The 20,019-nt window shown below is 36.4% G+C and overlaps 1 protein-coding gene across 1 annotated transcript in view; it reads left to right on the plus strand.

Moving 5' to 3' along the window:
* CENPF (centromere protein F) overlaps window positions 1–19,650 on the plus strand; it is a 43,418-nt gene extending 23,768 nt beyond the window's left edge. The window contains exons 10-19 of the mRNA XM_074926187.1: window positions 223–358; window positions 1,558–5,003; window positions 6,616–8,907; window positions 9,461–9,613; window positions 10,692–10,868; window positions 11,598–11,759; window positions 13,345–13,531; window positions 14,230–14,706; window positions 16,700–16,893; window positions 19,369–19,650. Of these exons, the coding sequence (XP_074782288.1) occupies window positions 223–358; window positions 1,558–5,003; window positions 6,616–8,907; window positions 9,461–9,613; window positions 10,692–10,868; window positions 11,598–11,759; window positions 13,345–13,531; window positions 14,230–14,706; window positions 16,700–16,893; window positions 19,369–19,578 (7,434 nt within the window). The 3' untranslated portion in view covers window positions 19,579–19,650. The remainder of the gene's footprint in view (window positions 1–222; window positions 359–1,557; window positions 5,004–6,615; window positions 8,908–9,460; window positions 9,614–10,691; window positions 10,869–11,597; window positions 11,760–13,344; window positions 13,532–14,229; window positions 14,707–16,699; window positions 16,894–19,368) is intronic.
* Window positions 19,651–20,019: the final 369 nt, after the last annotated feature.

The raw sequence follows: 20,019 nt of genomic DNA on the forward strand, positions 1-20,019 counted from the left end.
AGGAGCATGCTAACACATCAACTGGCAGCATCTCTCGGATTCTATCAATTAGTTAAGAATAGTTCAGTTTATGTTCCCAAGCACTGCTTAGGAACCTAGGCATAGCTGCCCAAAGACTTAATAGGACCTAATGGAGTATCTTTCCTTTGATTTAAATAAACTGAATTATTTGATCTTCTTGGAAATTCACATGAAATATGGTCTTACTTGGTTTTATTTTAGGAAGTGAAGCAGGAGAAAAAACTTCTTGACTGTCAACTTGAAAAAAAAATACAAGAGATCCACCAACTTGAAGAACAACTCAATATGATTAAGCAGTCTCTAAAGCAAAGCCAGAATTTTGCAGAAGAAATGAAAAGTGAGTTATGGATTTAAATTTGCAGAACTCTTGTTGCATGTTTTAATGATCTATATTCCCTGCAATCCTGTAAGATTCATTGTGAATTAAGTAAAAAGGTTTCCACTGTGGAATATGGTTAGTGTTTTTAACCAAGATTGAATTTGTCCTAAATGGAAATGAATGTTTGTCTATGAACATACACGGTTCCTGAAGATACACAGTTTTGAAGTTAATCAAAATGTACTGAACTTATCATCAGACTGAATTTCATAGTATCTCTTTAAACTGAAATACTTCTGTTTTGTAGTTCTCTTGTGTTTCACAGTGGGTTTTTTTTCAGAAGAAGTGGGAAATGTTACATAACCACTGATAGTTGAGTCGTGTTTGCAGTGTTTGTTTCTAATTGAGAACACAGTTTTTCAGGAATTGAGTTGAAATATACCTTGCTGTTCTGTGGGATCTGGCTAAAAAGAGGGGACAGATTCCCGCTCGTCTCTGTGTCTGCCACATGTTTCTGTGCATCCATCAAACTTCATATAAGATTTGATAATGAAGCTTTTGAATTTGATTCTGTTCTCCTTAAAATTGATGACCAAACTTTTTCATTGCCTTTCAACTGATGATTTGGTTTTGAATGCATAGAAAATGTGCAGCCTTTCTAGTGGACTGTAATGCCTTCCCCCTGCCCTGTACTTATCCTTGGTGGTTCTTAGTCTGTTCCTATCAAGGCAGGGAAACAATTGTGACAATTTGGAAAATGACAATGTAGAACTAGACATTCTTTGGCCAAAATGGAGTGTGAGACTGATGCAAAAGAAGGTCACATACTGGAATTAGACCTGTCCTGTGTTTTTTTAAAAAAATATATATCTATAAAAATATATATATATAAAGTAGCACTGCCTTTTTTTTTTTAAGAATTTGGTGAAAGTGAGACATGGAAACAAGAGGTAGTTATACCTGAGAAGTAAGGACTGACCAGCTTGGAGTGCAGGCTTGTATCAGACTGCAGAGTGGAAAGTTGACAGTGTCTATGAGTACATAGTGTCCAATAGCCCAAGGTGATAATAAACAATTATCCTTTATCCAGCGATATAACCTGAGAATAATATTTTGCACTAGAATGTGAACTGAAAATAGTAAAAGTAAATAGTAATATTTATTATTAGAATTGCCAGTATTGACTGACAAACATTTGATGGTGTTTTCTTTTACAGATAAGAATACTATTCAGGAAGCAGAGATGAAGTTACTGGAAGAGAAACTTAAAAAGCAAGACAGCTCCCTTTCACTGGAGAAGCTGAAGATAGCTTTAGCTGACATGGAAAAACAACAAGATTCTACCCAAGACCTGCTCAAGGAAAGAGATAATCATATTAAGGAACAAAACTGTAAAATAAGTAAAATGGAGGAGGAATCAGAAGCTTTGCAGAGGCTCCTTGGATTCAAGCAGAGAGAATGTGAAGAATTGCAAAAAGAGGCTACTGCTTTTTCTCAATGGAAACATGAAAGTGATCATCTTATAAATGAACTTAAGTCTGAAAAGGAAGGTATGCTGGCTCATATTAATGACTTGGAGAGTTCCCTTCAAAGTCAGCAAATGAAAAATCATGAACATAGTGAGAAACTCAGAATGATGGAAACTGAGAGTGGCAGGAAAAGCACAGAGATTAAAGAATTTAAAGACATGCTGGAATGTAAAACTGCAGAATTAGAACAACAAAAAAAAGCTTTTGATGAACTTCAGTGGAAAGCAGAATGTTCTGATAAAAAGTACTGTAAAGAGATAGAAAATATGTCCTGTAAAATACTCCAGCTTACCAACCAAGTAGGTGAACTAGAAGAAAAGTTACAGTTAGCAGCAAGTGAAGGACTACAAAGGGAACAAAGTTACCATAACCTGCTTGGTGAATATGAAAAAATCTGTTGTCTTATAAAAGCAAAGAGTACTTCAGAAATGACAGAAGACGTTAATTTACAAAGTGTTCAGGATAATACTGTTTTAGATAATATGCAGCTTGCAGCAAATAACTCCATTGCTAAGGATCACGGATGTCCTACTCTTCTAGAAGCAGGAAAAACTAAGGATCTGGCCATTTTACAAGACCAGATCTCTTCTCTTGAGATTTCCTTAGTGGCTCAAAAGCATCTGAATTCAAATCAGCAGCAGCAGTATGAAGACTTATTGCAAAAGAAGAGTGAAACAGAGGAAAGATTATTTAATGTAGAACAGATGCACAAAAGCTTTGTGACAGAAACTAAACAGCACATTAGTAACTTGCAAGCAGATGTTTCAGCACGTCAGAAATTAGTTGAAGAAACTTTAGCTAGTCTTGAGGAAAAGGACATGCAACTGCAAACTCTGCATGAAAGATTAGAAAACCGACAAGCTGAGCTTCAGGACTTAAAGATCAATAATAAATCACTTGAGGATTCAGTAAGACAGCTGAAGCTCATGTCTGGAACATGGGATTCAGAGAAGGAGAACATGTCTTCAATAATTTGCTCATATAGCAGAAAAATTGAGAAACTTACTGAAGAAAATGCAACCCTTAGAGATTTAAGCAGAGCTTTAGAGCAAGACCAAATAACTTTACTGGAAGCAAATAAAAATATTTCTGATAGTTTAAAGGAAAGAGAAGAAATAATTTCTGAAATGTCTGTAAACCAAAAGGAGGAAAGGCAACGTAGTGAATCAAGAACTGAAGAAATCAGAACGGAGCTTAAAGTTTTGCAAGCAAAGTATAAATTGGTCGAAGAAGAAAATGCAAACATGATAAGCATTCTGAGAGAGCAGAGAATTGAATCTGAGGAAAAGCAAGCAAAATTAGAACTAGAGAATCGGATATTTAGTGAGAATAAAGATATCTTACATAAACTAATAGCCTCAGAAGAAATAAAAAAGGATTTGGTTCAAGAACTTCAGCAGCTGCAGTCAGAATTTCCCAATATCCAGCATGTGCCTTCTATGGAGCTTGACAGTTTAAGACAGGAAACATTAAATGTCAGAGCAACACACAATATACTGCAAGAGAAATGTGGTATCATATTTCAAGACAAGGAACAATTGGGAAAGGAACTAGAAACAAAAAGTGAACCTCTAATGTGTGACATTAGTTGTGAACAGAGACTCTGTGTGGAACAGTTGAGGAAGTCCATGGAAGAAAAGGACACTGAGCTGAATAAATACCAAGTTAAACTTGAACTTCTTCAAATGGATTTTGAGGACAGAGAACTCTCCCTAGAGAACTACAGGTTAGAACTGATGCAACTGGAGGCTGCTTTAAAAGGCATGGAAGTAGAACTTGAGAAGAGTGTGAGAGAGAAAGAGAGACTGCAGCAAGAACTACTGTCTGTTAAGGAGTTGAAAACTTCAGATTCTTCACTTACAGTATTAGATGAAGATGGCCACTCATTGGAGCCTAATTATGATAGTGTTTCCCAGAATTGTGGCAAAAGAGGAATGGATGAGTGTTATTCTTCGGTTTTGCTGGCATCCTCTTTGCAGTTAACAATAAACAGTCTGAGTGAGCTTGAGAAAATGTGTGAGAGGTTGCAGAATGAGAACACTGCATTAGCCTCTGGCTTTAAAGACTCAAAAACCAATGGCATCACAGGTATTAATAAAGTGACAGAGGATAAAGAGAACATAATAAATGCAAATAAAAATTTAAAAGCAGAGAAAGCTATTTTTCCTGATGAACTTATGGATCAAAGTGATAACAGTAGTATGAGAATGTATTTTGATGATAAAGAAACAGCCTTCAGACTTAAAGAATGCAATACTGGATCCGGTTCTAACTATGAAGATTTAAAATTGTCCAGCAAAGAAGTTAAAATACACTTTGCTGAAGTAAGAGAGAAGCTGTTGTCTTTCCAGAATGAGCATATAAAGTTGTATGAACAACACTGCATTATGAGCTCAAAGATATCTGAGCTACAGTCTTGTGTTGAAATACTGAAGGCAGAAAATTCTGTGTTGTCAACAAGTCTGAGCAATGCTCATATAGATTCTGTGAGAGTGTCACTATCCCCTAACCAAAATGACACACTGTTTAAATTAGATGAAACTAAGTCCATGATTTCTTCCTCAGATTGTTGTGAAAGTCCCTGGTTTATAGAAGTAAGTGAGGTGGCTGATTCTTCTAACAGTGGTACATGCAAATGGACAGAGGAAACAAATCAACTGGAGAGTTCTGCAGAAATAATTCCAGAAGGTGCAACAAAAGTTTTGGTTGAGAATTGTCATACTGATCACAAATTGGACTCTGTTAGAGAGCCTGGGAGTATTACTCCTAGAAAATCTAACCTTGAAAGTAGAATTGAAGAACTTCAGACGCTCTGTCAAACATATGAGAAGGCCATCAAGGTGCTCGAAGACCAATTTCACATTCAAGAGAATATGAAAAATGAGGAAATACAAGAGCTGAATAAAGTCATACTTTCTGAAAGAAAAGAAATAGATCACCTCAAACAGCAAAATCTATCTGTCAAGAAAGAATGGCAGCAGAAACTTATTGATGTGACTATGGAGATGGAGTGTAAACTGGCAGCAGAAAGAAAACAAACTGAGAATCTGTCTTTGGAGCTGGAAGCAGCTAGACTCCAACTACAAGTCCTTGATTTAAGTTCTCATTCACTGCTATGCACGGATATTGAAAATGTAAGTAATTGCTGTCATGAAAATCAGTTTTATGTGTAACCTTTGATTTATAGTAAGCCAAACTTAAATTTTAGAATTAAATGTGTTGAAAATTGTGTCCCACAGAAGCAGTACTGTTCTTTAGAGAAAGTAGAAAAATAATCTGTACTGTTAGTTATGGTTTATGCATCACAGGGATTATGAAAAATAAATGATGACAAAAGCAACAAGTTTAGTCTAATTAGAGTTGTGCAACGCTGTGTTACTTTCCTGGGTTTTCTTCAGGTCTGTGTTAGCATGGATCCTGCTGTGTTAGTGGGTGTGCATGCACTGTATGTATCCGTATTGTGCTTATGAGCTTAGGTCTCTGATTTAACACAGTCAGTTAAAGATGCACACACTTCCCATGTCCCCGTGGACGTGTCCCATGTTTCTATGTCCAGTGGACAAGAAAACGACGACTGCTTCCACCCCTCTAATTCCTTTCTGTACCACCAGCAGAACAGAACAAGCTGGTAGCAGAACAGTTAGTTTTCACTTCAGCATGAATTCCTTCAAAATACCCAAAATTTGGGAGTCAGCTCTGTCTCTTTCGGTGCTGTAGATGGCATGCAACCAGGAAACTAGATTTTGCTGCTTCTTGTAAGGAGTGGCAGAATCAAAACTTCACTCAGAATGGAGAAAATCAGTTTAATTCTTGCACATGTATGACACCTAATTCCCCTAAAAAACCCTAAATAAATCTAACAGGTGCATATTCTGCTTGTGAGAATTTCAGTTTTGACCATTAAGTCCTGTGCAAGTGGTCTCCAGTGCCCAGTCAATATAAACTCAGAAATTACAGTTTAACACTGCTCTCATAGTCAGAGCATCTTGAAGCTCTACATTTTGGCCAACTGTGCAACCCTGAGTAACTGTTCCTTGCAGAGAAGAATATCTTTCACTTGCATATGTTTCTTTCAATTCATATAGAGCATCCATACCAATACATAGACACTTGAAGAAAGAAATACTGTTCCTTACCATATGTATATGGAGCTTTTTTAAGATTAAATACTCTGTACAAGTCATTCAGGTGCTGCCTTCAGACGCAGGGGGTTTTTTGGGAGTTCTCAAGTTTTAAAGTTACTCAGTTTTATTGTTACAAATGAGAGCATCAGATGGTGCCAAATGTCAGCCCAACTCTGACAGTGGTAATTCGGAAAAGGGATTGTTTGAGGATTTGGGCTTGTGTACCTTGAAGATTCTCTGGTGTCTAATAGAAGGTGAGCAGTAAACCTTTCCCCCAGTAGTGGTACTAGTAATTTTTCACTTTCTCATGTAGACACCTGTTTTTCCGAAATATGGAAGTATGTGATATCCCTGCACTTAGTCTGTCAGTAAAGAAAAAATGAAATTTCTCCCTCAGTATCTTTAAACCTTTTGGCCAAAAATGCACATGTGTATAAATAAGTGTAAATTTTTTCCATAAGAAAGCAGCTTCTGAAGTAGAGAAGGATTCTATCTATTTATTTATTATATAGCATAAGAGGAGGAGCTTTACTAGCTTAAGAAAACTTTAAAAACTCACCTTGTTTTTTTCTTGTATATATTCTTTTCCTTTTTTTAATTGATTGATTCTTAACCCTTGCAGAACACTGAACAAGAAAACAATAGCCCTTATCAATTGGGGGTGCCTATTGGAAACTCAGCTCTGAAAAGCAGTAAACCTAAACTAATCCCCATCGAGAAAATGTCTGTAGAAGATACCTCTGTGTGTGAAAATTTAACTGAGACTGCTGAAGCAAGATTAATGGAAGATTATACTGAGAAGATTTCTGAAGAAAATGAGTGTAGAAATACGTCAGGAAAAACGACTGGCCCTTCAGACCATGCCAGTGTATTGTCATTTTCCACTAGTAGTAAGTTTTTGAGTGCAGGGGATTTCTGTGAAAATCAAATAACCACTGAAATGTTTCAGGAGGAGACAAAACAACAGACTGCTGAAAATTTGAAGCTGATCTATGAGAAAGAAGAGAGCCAAAACCATGCTGATTTATTAATGAAAGTTCAACGGTTGAACTCAGAGCTGAACTTTCAGAATGCACAATCAACTCCAAAGAGCTCAGCTTTTGCAGGACTGGAGGAAGCTACTGTAGTTGTTAAAGAAGAGAACTGTGACATAAAGGAACAACTGGAATCAGTCTCTGTCAATAAACAGCAATTGTCTTTTAAAGTAGTCTCGTTAAAAAAAGAGCCTGAGAACATAAATTCTGAGCTGGAGTTATATGCAGGTAGGTTGTCTAATGCAGCAGACACATTGGATGATATAGAAATGACCAAAAGAGATTGTCATGAACAATTTTTTGCATCTGAAAATAAACAGAAGAGTCCAAAATCTAAGCAAGTTAATATTGAGAACCATACCTTGTTCATAGAGCATGATATTGAAATGCTTCAGGCAAAATGTCAGCCATTAGAAGGGAAGAGGGAAGTTAACCTGAAAAGCTTTCAACAGCACATTGTTTCAGTCACAGCTGAGAGAAATCATATTGGCGAAGAACTGAGTATTTTGTCTGAAAATAAAAAAGAACTGGATCAGAAGTATCAGCAGCTACAAGAGAAAGTAAAAGAGCTAGAGTCAACTAAGGTGCATTCTGCTGAATTCATTAGAAGGTTAGAGGGTGAAGTGAGGGCACAAACCACACTGCTTGAGACTGCAAAATCTGATGTAAATCAATTATCAAATGAAAAAGATCATCTTCTGCAGAAGCTGCAAAGTTTGGAAAATGCTGCTGTGTCTTTCACCTTAGAAAAAGGAAAACTTCAAAATGAAGTAGCAGATTTGAAGAAGGAGAAAGAGCTGATTATAAGAGAGTTAGAAATGATGCAGAGTAAGTTAAGTTCATCAGAAATGGAAAACTCTAAACTTTCTAGATCTTTGGAAGGCTTATTAATGGAAAAAGGTGAACTTGCTGCTAGACTCAGTTCAGCCCAGAAGGAAGTAGACCAAATGCGATATGGAATTGAGAAGCTGAAAGTAAAAATTGAATCTGATGAGAAGAAAAAACATCACGTTGTTGAAAAGCTGAAAGAGAGTGAACGAAAAGCTGACTCTCTTCTGGATAAAATAGAGAGGCTTGAAAGGGAACTAGAAATGTCAGAGAAAAATCTAGAAGATGCAATTATTCAGTCAGAGACTGCTAAAGGAGAGGCAGAAACATTAACAATAGAGATGGAAGAGATGACTGAAAAGCTGAAATGTTTCAATGTACAAATTGACGTCCTCACCTCACAAAAAGAGTGTTTGGCTAAAGATTTGAAAGAAAAGCAGGAAAGAATCCTTGAACTAGAGTCTTCAAACTTAACTACAGCAAAACTGTTAGAAGAAAAGGAGGAAGAAAAGATGCAAATCAAGGATGAGTTTGAAAATATTGTGGTATTGCTGAAATCTGACCTCAAAGATATAAGTGAAAAATTAGAGTTTTCTTGCAAGGAAGAAGCAGATGCTAGAGCAAAAAAGCAAGTCTTGATTAATCAGGTGGCTTGTCTGGAGCAAGATAAAACAATGCTATTACAGGAATGTCAGGAAATAAAAAATAAAAATATCAAATTGGATCAAATGAGGGAAGTACTTGTTCAAGAATTGATGGATTGTAAACAAAAACTTGATGAAAAGGTGCAGGAAAACAGTGTTTTTCAAAAGCAGGTGAAAGAAACAGAGGAGCTGTCTTTAAAGCTGACACACATGCAACATGAGCATGAATGTTGGCACCAGGAAAAAAAAAGGCTGCAGAATTTGATGGTTGAGTTGAAGCTGAAGGAGCAACATTTATCTGATAATGAAACCTTTCCGGATATCCTGAATATTCTAAAAGTGTCTTATAAGGACCTTGAGAAGGAACTGGAATCTGCTCTTTGTGAGAAGAACTCTTTATCTAAAAAGGTAATACCGTTTCCGTTAGGGCAGAGTTTCCTTTTTAGGAGTAAGGATAGTGTCCTCAGGGCTTACCACTTCCTTAATAAATTATATCCGAAAATAACTTAAACCTCAGACTTTTACAGTAAACATCCTATTTTTAAAATTATGTTTTCAATGCAGTCGTGAGTTTGCATTGAAGTTACAGAGCTGGAAAGCATGGCATTGTTCTGTGTAGGATGAATGGGAAGGTTGCTCGAAAGTAGGCATAGGAGTTTAAGTAATTGAATAATGAAGGGTAGTTTCCTCTTTCCTGTAGAAGAAAAAGAGGAAAAACAAATTAGTATTGGGTGAGTGAGTTTTTATATCAAGAATAAGTACTTTGGGAGCTCAAAAGAAAGTGAAACAACAATTGGACATTTGCCATGTGAAAACATTAGCCTGTTGTGACTCTTGCTTGGAGTTGGACCAGCTATGGCAATAAAACAACCCATTTTAAAAACTGCTTGTTGCATATAGGAAAATTTTTTTGAGGTCATGACCCAAATATTAAAAATAATTCTGGAAAATTTAATTTCAGGTAAATGAACTGACTGAGAGCTGTACTGAGCTGCAAGTGAAGCTAAGTGATACTGAACAGAAGATTTCCAAATTACAGGAAGAATTTACTGCGGAAAGAAACAAGCTTGCTGAAGAAATACAACTTATTCAAGAGCATTCAGAAAAAAACAAAGTTAGTTACTTCATATATAGTATTTCTGTGTTCAAGACCAGATGCTCAAGTACAGTAAATATGTGGAGGTTGGTCAAGGGAGCTGTGCTAATGTACAGTTACCAGAGGTTCTTGCTTCCAAATTTCAAAAAATGTAATGTTCTCTTTTGAGGCAGAATAATTAGTGAATAGTTTTTTCCTCTTCCTTCTATTGAAACTATGTTTTCTTGGCATAAAGGCCACAGGTGGGTGTCTAGAAATCTTTCAGTGCCAAGAAATTCTCTCTACTACAGACATTCAATCATCAGACTGAGGATGTTGGATAGAAAAATGTAACATTTCTCAAGTTTGTTTTAAAACTAAACTACTTTCACTGTTTCAGTAGTGTTAAAGTACTTTCAGGACAGTCAAGGAAAAAATAGTTTTAGGGTCTTTAATTTATCAATATTTAATTCTTAGAGGCTGTTTTACTATCTAGATGACTATAGGTCTTATTTGTGAACAATATTATGTGCCTAAACCAGCTTAAGCTGTCTTCTGACCTACTAACATTATGTATGAATTTTTAAACAGGGGCTTGTTTCTGTTGTAGTGTTGAGGATTTTGAGTGGGAAAAGAAGAGATTTCTACAACTTTCCGAAATCCTGTATGGAAATACAGGCTAGCTGTCCAAAAAGTAGAGATATAAAAGTGGATCAAAATGAAAATGCTTAGAAAGCTTTGTCATTCTAAAGAGGGTGAGGAAAGTGACCCTTAACCTCTGAAGTCACTCTGAGGGAACAAAGTTTGGAGAGGTTAAGCTTTGATTTTTGGGAGTGCTGCTTGATTTAAGTGTTGGCAAACTTGTGCTCGGCATACCCCTCAGATCATAATGTTTAATTTTAAAAGACCCTCCTTTGCTTCCTCTCCTACTTTCTGTGTTTAGATCTCCATTCTTTGCTTACAGTGTGTTTTGCCACTGTTAAATACTTTTTTCTTACCAACTTGTTTTTGGAAATGCAAAGATGTTTTAGATGTAAAGTCAAATAGTTTAATGGGTCAACTGTTCCTTCACTGAGCAAATTCTAAATACCAAAGAATGTGCTATTACTGTTTACAGATTCAGCTGCATCTAACTATGTCAGAAAAAAATGAGCTGACTAAGAGTTTGGGGATGGTCCAGAAAGAACTACAAGAAAAAGAAAGTGAAATGAAAAGAGAAGTATCAGAATACAAAGACAGACTACTTCAAGCAGAGAAGGAGCATCAGGATGCTCTGACAGAAGCAAACCAAAAGGTAAATCAGAAAATAGGAAGAATGGGACTGTGAGTGTTTAATTAAATTCTATGTATTTTATAAAAGAAATTGTCTTTGCTAACAGTATTTCCAAACTCTAGATATACTTACCATGGAACTCAGAAAGTGTTAACTGTTTTCCATATAGCAAGCAGTGAAAGGTGAATTTACCTCAGAACTCAGTAAGTGTTAAATGTATGCATAATTTATCTATGACTGTACATTTGAAAAAGGGAAAGCAACAGTATGTTTTAGTCCAGGTAATGATTGTTCTGGTATGAATGGGGAAGAAAGGTTAATTGCTTTAGGATATAAGGGCAAACTTTTTGGAAATGTGTTTCTCAGCTATGCAGTATACAAAGAGCCATCATCTTTTCTGCAGAAATATCTGTATGAATATGGGTTTGTATCCAGTAGGACACAGGCAAACAATTTACTTACAATTATTTCTTAATAATTTTAATTCTTGTGAATATAAAGTAAATTTAAGAGCAAGTTATAGTAAAATATAAGGGCCTTCTAATGGCAGACTACTTAGAGGCAAGATTCTGGTATTCAAAATGTATACTTGAGACAAATTGCTCTTTTAGTTTTAAGCTCCTTAAAACATACCAAGCAAATTTGCTGTGGAATTCTTGTGGGCTGTGATACGCTCTTAAGTACATCTTTAAAATACAACTCAGTGTCCTTTTAAGTATCGTAGTAATTAGGTACATTTTTGTTTTCTAGAATGAAGTAGAAATTGAGGCCTGTCAAGATAAGATGAATTCACTGGAGAACCTAATCAGCTCACAAAAATTGGAAATTGAGAATCTGAAGTCAAATAAAGAACAACTGAATAATTCCCTTAAGGAAGCTAATCAAACCTTAGAAGAACTCCTAAAAACTAAGGTAAGAAAAAAATATGTAAGCATTGCCAATTACCTGAGACCGAAGGGACTGTGTAGTAGAATAAACCTAGGATTGGGAACCTGTACTCCAGACAAAGCTTTGGCTTAACTTTGGTAGAGCCTTTGTTTCACTAATGAGAATATGGAGCACGAAGGAAACATTGTTCTACATTAGAAAAATTCTATTACATGTGCCACGACTGAGATCACCTAGAATTGGTTTATATGATACTAAACACAGTGGTCTATTGTCTACACTGAGCATTGCAACTGGGTTATAACATGGTTAGAATACACTCAAAGAGACTTTGGAGTGCCTCTATTTGCTGTTTGTGAATTACTTTGATGATAAAAGATACCGTGTTCTGTTCTTAGTCTTGATACGTTGCTCTTGATTCTTGATAATTCATCAATTCTCATTACAATTATTAATGAGTATAACTCTCTAAACAACAGAACTGTTCTCAGTGATGATAGAACGTGAGCTCCACATACTGTGAACAACTGATAGCTGGGAACAGTTCTAGATGTGCTTTGTTTGCTTTCTAGTAGCACAGGTGGAGTTTAATTGTCTATATAAGTGAATTTTTGTATTAATTTCCCTTGCATTTTTCTCATCTACTTTTTTTTGATCCTGCTTCTGTCTGATTGCTGGCTCCAGTTCTGTACTCCCACTTCAGGAATGAGTATCTCTAAGTGCTCTCTTGAAGAAACATAGTCAATTCAGTTTACTTGCAAGCAAACACTGAATTTCAATACATCCATCTTGCTCAACAGTTCTTTATTCCATAGGGCTCTCCACTCTGGTGTTAATACCAGCAGTCCAGTGACATAGTACTATAGGATATGTGCCTGTGACAAAAACTGGTACCCATGGTAGTGTAACTGTAGCGTACAGGGCTTCTAGCCATGCTCACTGTGTGGTGTTTACACACAGGTTGGTACCAGAGCACATGAGCAGGGATCAGCCCAGGAGAGCAGAAGTGTGTGGAAAGGAATGATTTGCTGCTGCTTAGCATAATATTTTTGAACTGGAATTTAGAGTGCAAAGCAGGCCTGGGTTATCTTCCTTCTGTGGTAATAAGATGCATTAGGGACAAAAAGAAGAATAAAGGAGACTCAGACTAGAAGAGTGCACTTTACAATTTAGAGTATTGGTTTGAAGTCTGTTACCTGGAAAGCAGCACTTTTCTTATGCCACATCAGTGAAGTGATAACAGGTGCAAAAAGGACTACTGCCTCAGAGTTCATCCAGTTTTCTCATAGGTAGGATGCTGGTCTTGACAACAGTAATCTGAACATTCATAATTTATTGTATCTGAAGAGAATAAGTCTCCCTTATTGGTATTTGAAGGCTTGTTTTTCTGCTGAGTTAATCACCTTGTATGTACCCATTGTGTAAGAGGACTTTCATGTCTCCTGCAGCAAGGGAGCTGCTGTAATAAGTTGTACAGAAAGAAGCAAGCAAGTATATGTTACAACCAGGCTCTACAGCTAATATTGCATAACAGTTGAACTTCTGTTTGTTGTAATGTTTAAATGTAAACCATATTTCTAGCATAATAACTACATTCCTTGTTTTGTAGGCTGATAATATTAACATTATAGTTCAACTGAAGAAGGAAAATGAACTTGCCAACAGTAAAGTACAGCTGTGGATGCAATCATGTAAGCAGGTGGAACAGGAAAAGGAAATGTTGCAGAAACAACTAGTTGAATGTGACGAACTGTTAAAGAAGAAAAATCTAACTACATCGAAGTATAAGGAAGAAGGTAATTGAATCTAGATTCAATCTTAATGCTTTCTTGGCAGTGCAGTAGTTTGCAAAACTTTCCCTAGAATGTCCATTTTGCATATGCAATCCTAATACAGAGCATGATTCTTAACTAGTGTAAAGTGCACCTGCAAGTGTGTGTGAAACATTTTCAAAATCCACTTAATCTTCTTTCTTCTGAAGTACCAGAGGCAACTCTGGATTATGAATACATATTTTAAATATTAACTTTTTGTGGTTAAAATTGACTTCAGGAAGAAGGGAAGTGTTTTTCTTCATAACAAAAGATTGTATACAAAGTTCTTTTATCGTTTTCCAGCAAGCTTTCCCCTCTGATTCTCCTACTTTGTTCTTTATATTTTGGCTCATCTCATGAGATGCACAGAATTGTAAATGATACTTAAAGTTAGGGGTACAAACTCAAGTGTTGAGAAGTTACAAAATGACAGGGAAAATGTTTGCCCATGCACTAGTCAAGGATTTTTTTCAAATTTTGCTTGCTTGTTCTCCATTTAGCAAAGACATTATTATGTCTAACATATTACTGATTTTGTTATACGGTGTCACTTTTTTATAGTTGCACAGTTATAGAACATATGTAATTAATTGAAAGATGTGTGACCATTGCATTATAGATTTTTATATATGCATCTTTTTTATGTCAGTTATATGAATAATGTTATTTTGCTTTGAAAGGTTCTGATGAGAATGTCATTACAGAAGAAAACAAGTTAAAACTGGAAGAATTACAGGAATCTATAGAAGTAAAAACCAGAGAAGCAAATGAGAACTTGGAGAAATATTGCTCTCTAATTGTTAAATATTATAAACTAGAGGAAGCAAATGAGATGCTAAAAACACAAGTCAGTTTGTTGAGTGCTCGGCTGAAACAGCCAAAGAGTGATGCTGTCAGCACTCCTTTGCTGAATTCGGATAACTCATTAACAGTGAGCAATCAGTCTGTCAAAGAGATGAGGTCAGATGAAGACACTAAGAAGCTTTCAAGTAAAAGGCGGAGATATGAAGACAACAAGAAAGATAATGGAGAACCAAGATCCCCTGTGCCAGAGACTTCATCCAAAAAAAAAAGGAAGGATGATATCCGTCAAAATCTGCTGGGTCAGGAGAACACAGATGGTGAGCCAGATGGCCTTCCAGAAGTAGTGAAAAAAGGTATTTATAGTATAGAGTTTTATAAAGGCAAACATTCTCTGAACATGGCAGGTGGATTTTCTTCTCTTTTGTTTAACTGAATTAGTTTTATTCTGGGTGAGTAGGTGACTAATGCAAACATTTTTGGTGACAATGATGGAAGATGAAAGTAGTCAACGGGAGATGCGCCAGTTAGCGCAAAGTTAGTGTTTGTGGAGCAGTGCTGTTAGACTAGCGTAATAAGTTTATGTTGGTTTAATAACTACCATTCTGCTAAGAGTTAAATGGTTCGGGCAGTCACAACTTTGTAGTTCCTCATGATGCGTGTAGTAGGGGCTAAGCATATGATATGTAACAGCAACAAAGTTTCTGACAGAAGACTTGTTTTAGTCATTTAAAAGCATCACTTGACCCATTCACTGAAACTTACAGGAAAATAGATGTGGAGCGAATCTAATCTTAAAGGCCACAAGATTGGAATGCTAGAGTACCCTACTGTGATGGAGTCATGTTTGCTCCCTCCATATCGCCACAGGTCCTTCCGTATTACCCCTTATGAGGTCAAAGAGGTGCCTAATAGCTCTGTGGGGTCTGATAGGCAAGTGGTTGGTGGTGAAGGCTGCAGGGAGACTCTGAGGAAGGAGGTCAGGGCTGCTCTGTGCCGGACGTGGTTGTGTCCAGCTGGCCCAAAAGACAAAGCTGTGTGCCAAAATGGTCAGAGGTGTCTGTCATGCCTCTGAAAATGTGAGTAAGAAGGGGCAGTAAATGCTGAGGTGAGAGAAAGACAGTGCTGTGGCTGGAGGGACAGGAGTAATGCTGAAGCAAAGTATCATACCGAGCGGGGCATGGGGCTGAGGGGTGCAGTGGTGGCCTGAGCAAGAGCTGGAGGGCAGCCCAAGGGGCGTCTGAGAGGAGACTGAGGAAGAGATATGACCCCAGAGGGACTACAGCCTGTCAGTTCCTTCGTGCCAAAACAATTGAATTAAAAACAAGGAGCAGGATCTGACCCTAATCTCCTGCACTCCCATCACCTCACTGAAGGTGTTGCTTGTGGAGAGACAATTGGAGACTAGAAACTGGAGAGGAAAGGTGTCTGGAGGGAAGCTGAGGTGTTTTCCTCAAATGTTTGCTTATTTGTCTGCTTTTATTTCTTTTGATACCAGAATCAGTAATTGTGTTAATTGGAAATACATTTATTCCATTAAAATTCCCTGAGTTTAAACTGTCTTGCCCACACCAGTAATGTATTACCATCTTTGTGAGAGTTCAGTTTCATTCTACTATGAATGCAATGAAATTAGGTGGCCTGATATTCCATATAAGGGTTGACTGTAGCAGAAAATAACTGAGACGATTGCACAAATCAGAGCTTGAAAAATATATTGTACGTTCAACTACCTATTAAAATACCCCTTTAATAATTGCAATTGCAATCGTTAACAGACAAGCCATAGGGATATTGAATTGCCTCAACATCAGTGATCACTTGCAAAAGTCAGGCTTTCTAGGTCTACACATTATTTGCATTTCATTTTCTTTTCAGCATTGTTATTTTTCTGGAAGTATACCTGTTCTGAGGACGTATGTGCCAGTTAATGTTTTACTTCTAGGCTAGAGAGATAATAGACGAAATAGTTCTACTTAGAGAAAAATATGAAAAATCACGAGTATGTCATGGTAACGTGTTCTGATTGTGTTCTAGTAAAATCAGTACATGTTTTCAGACTGAAATTATTCTTCAGATAATAATGTACCTGTAAAGAAAAAGACCAAACACTTCTTTGAAAAACTTTGCTATAGAACTACTGTTGTACCTTGTCTGCAGTTTCCAGGGCTTGCATATGAATTTTGGAATACACAAGATCTGTTCAGCAATCTTTTTGATCCATTTTCTTCAACAGAACAAATTATTTATTTTAATCAGCTATTTTTATCCCTGTTTTGAAAAAAGAAGATCTCTTTGAGAAAGTGTAGCTTATTTAGCTGTTTTTAATAGAAGCTGCGTGTTTTTCAGGGTTTGCTGATATCCCCACTGGAAAGGTTAGCCCTTACATCCTACGTAGAACAACCCTAAATCTAAGAACCAGTCCTCGTCTGGCTTCCTCAAGTGAGAAATTGTCTCTGCCTACACAAGATGTACAAAAATCAGGACCAGATAATCTTGGTGAGCTCTCCTGTTCGACACCTGGTGGCAGCAAACCACAAAAGGTAACTATAAAAAATTATCTGGGTATGGAAGTCATCAGGAAAACTAACACATTCACTAAATGTATTCATCTTGCCAAGTAAGTTTGGGGACTTACCATCATTCTTTATGCTTCTCAGCAATACAGTGAAGATAAGATCATAAATACTGAATCACTAAAACATGAGAGGTCTTGACCATGCTAACAATCTGCAAATTGTTCCTGTGTTGTAATTTGTGACTCCATAGGGAAACCCACGGAGAAATAGAAATTAGATGTATATTTTCAATTTCTTATAATGCTGTAGTTTTTTAGGTTACAGGAAAAAGTAAATGGCAAAATAATTTACTTCTTGGAGTCTCAGTTGAGTCTTGTTTTCTGCTACAACGTTTCTTGGAATTCCAGATTCAAGATGCTATAAAATAACTACAGATCTTTGAGAGGTGGTTAAACATGTAAAAAGCGAACACTTAGATGGTAAAGAATACCGACTTTAATGTTAGTGCTTACCAGATTTTAAGGTTATCAAAGCAAATAAATACTAGAGTTAGGTTTTGAAAGTAACTGAAGTTTACATTAACTTTACAAGTGTTCTCAGTAATATGACACATTGCTGAGTATTTCAGAGTACATCAGAATAAGGTGTTCTTTATAAGCTGATGCAAATGCTTTGCAGATTATAGAAAAATGTTCCAGCTTTAGGACAGAAATAAACCTTTTGTTGTCTGAAGTCTCCTCCAAAGTTTTTAACCATGCTATCTCCAGCTGAGCAATAAGAGAATCGTTATTATAGATTGATACCTCTTTATATGAGGTCTCCATAGAAATATGCCAGTAGATAAAAATTCTTCGTTTGCCAGGTTACACAAAAGCATTCTCTTGGCAATCAGTGGATTGTGCTGCACAGCCAGGAGTGAAGCCATAAAGCAAGAGTGCAACTTTTGGGTTTGTTTTTTTGGGTTTTTTTTTTGTTTTTTTTTTTTTAATGCAGTTATTTTGTGTTAGCACATGAAGAATATTGGCAAAATACCAAGAGTAAGTAAAGGCAAGAGCCACATAGTTTGGTGGATGTATAGTTTTGAGGCCAGAAAGCACCATTGGGAAGATGGGTCAGATCAGAGCCATAATTTGTTCTGAGCTATAGCAATAGGAAATCTGTATTGAAGTGAGAGTGAATCCACTGAATTAGTGTATGTTGTTTCAAGGGTTAGTTACCTTACTTGCCAAAATTTGCTGCTTCTTACAGATATTGCCTGGAGGTCTGTGTTTTATTACTGTTTCATTAAGTGGTGCCAATAAATTTTATTTATACTCATTTATGTATGTTTTCCTGTAACTTTAGAAGAAAATGGAGGGTGTTGCTTGTAAAAAAAACCAACTCAGCAGTGCAAAAAAGAAAGGAAGCTGCAGAAGGTTGTGTAGTAATCACCTGCCATGATGGTGTAAGCTGCTTGTAGGCTCTCAGTGACCATAGTCAATGTTACAGCAAATAACAAGTAATCAGTAATAATTTGTTTTTAATTTAACTGGGGGGGGGATTTTCCAAACAGTCCTTCTCTTTGCCTAAGCTTGTATTGTCTAGGTCTAAGGACAAGTTAATCCCTACCTTCAAATATATACAAGAAATCAAGATTTCAGGGTTGGGGTTTTTTTTCCCCCCAAGTGTAAATATGCAAAAGTCATTAGTTCCAGGAATTTGTGCCACCTTTTCTTGGAGTTTACTGGATGTATGTGTGTGGCTTATTTCAAGATGATGTACATCTGGGAATTTCTGGAGGTATTGCTCATACTATTGTTTCAACGTTTGTTGAAACCATCAAAACGTGTAGCTTCGTGCTTTATATTAATACAGTAAACAGTGTGTCTTATTTTGAAAGTGAAATAAACCTTGTTTCCTTCCTTTTGACAGGTACTTATGTACTCCATTTCAGACACCTCCTTTCAAACTGTTGCAAATTTCTCAGGGTGTTTAAAATGTGCCCTGTCATTTTCATACACAAATTTATTCACTTTCCTATGTGAATTTAATGTAGAATTTAAATTGAGTGCTTTGCACATCAGTTAAAATGTGAAAGCAGTGGTTTCTGTCCAGATGTCAGCAAAAAAATTGACAACTATGTTTTATGTTTGCAGAATATCTACATGAAATATGAAATACAGATCTTCTCACACAATCCCTGGTACTTTAGTAAACAGATTAAGAGTACTGTCTGTTCCTGATATATCTTTTTTCTGATCCTGGCAAATAGCTTGCCAGCTGTGTAGCAGATATTCCATTTTACACACCACCAAAACAATTGATATCAGGTCTCACTGTATTGTATATTCAAAGTGATAAATGTCTTCAAAATAATTTTTTCTGTTTTCAACGTGTATGTATATGTTTTTGCAAATTCCCGTTATTTAGTCTTTTGGAGTAAGTATTTTGATGCACTGTAGAAAGCTAATATGGTTTTCCATTACCAGTAAAATAGGACATTTTTATTTGTCTTTACAGATAAATGACGAATGGCAGTCCCAAGCAGTAGCAGCTCTTCCACCAATGAAATCTACTTCAAGGTCAACACTTTGCCCATATAAGCAATCCACAAAAACTGCCTCTGATAACATCAGGGAGAGTCGTGTGATGCACAAAGCCAAGAATTCTCTAAATGAACAAGGACTGCCTGAGCAAGATGAGCAAAAAGAAAATTGTAAGGTGCAGTAAATCTGTGTGGACTTAATCACAACTCAGAATAACTGACAATCAAAAACCAGTTTGTGAAATAAATATCGGAACTATATGGAGGGCACCATTTTCTCTTATCCAGTGATTAACAATATATGGGTTCTGCAGAGCTTGTTCTTGAATATTTACTAATATCAATAGTCACTTAAACTTGTGGAATGATAATGAGCAGATATAATTGATGTTCTGTAGAATTTTCTGTAAATAATTCTTCATAAATCTGTTAAGAATTAAACCATGGGAAAAACAGCCTACATGTTGGCATGTAGTTCATTGTTGCCTTTTTTCTGTGTACTGAAGGTTATTATACAAATGGAAACTAAACTCACCTAAGTATCTAAAAATATTAGATTCCAGGAAAAATGAGGCAAGCGCTATTGAAGCAGTGACTTCATTTGTAAATGCAAAACCAAATATAAA

This window comes from Athene noctua, chromosome 1 (genome assembly GCF_965140245.1).
Source record: "Athene noctua chromosome 1, bAthNoc1.hap1.1, whole genome shotgun sequence".
NCBI lineage: Eukaryota > Metazoa > Chordata > Aves > Strigiformes > Strigidae > Athene > Athene noctua.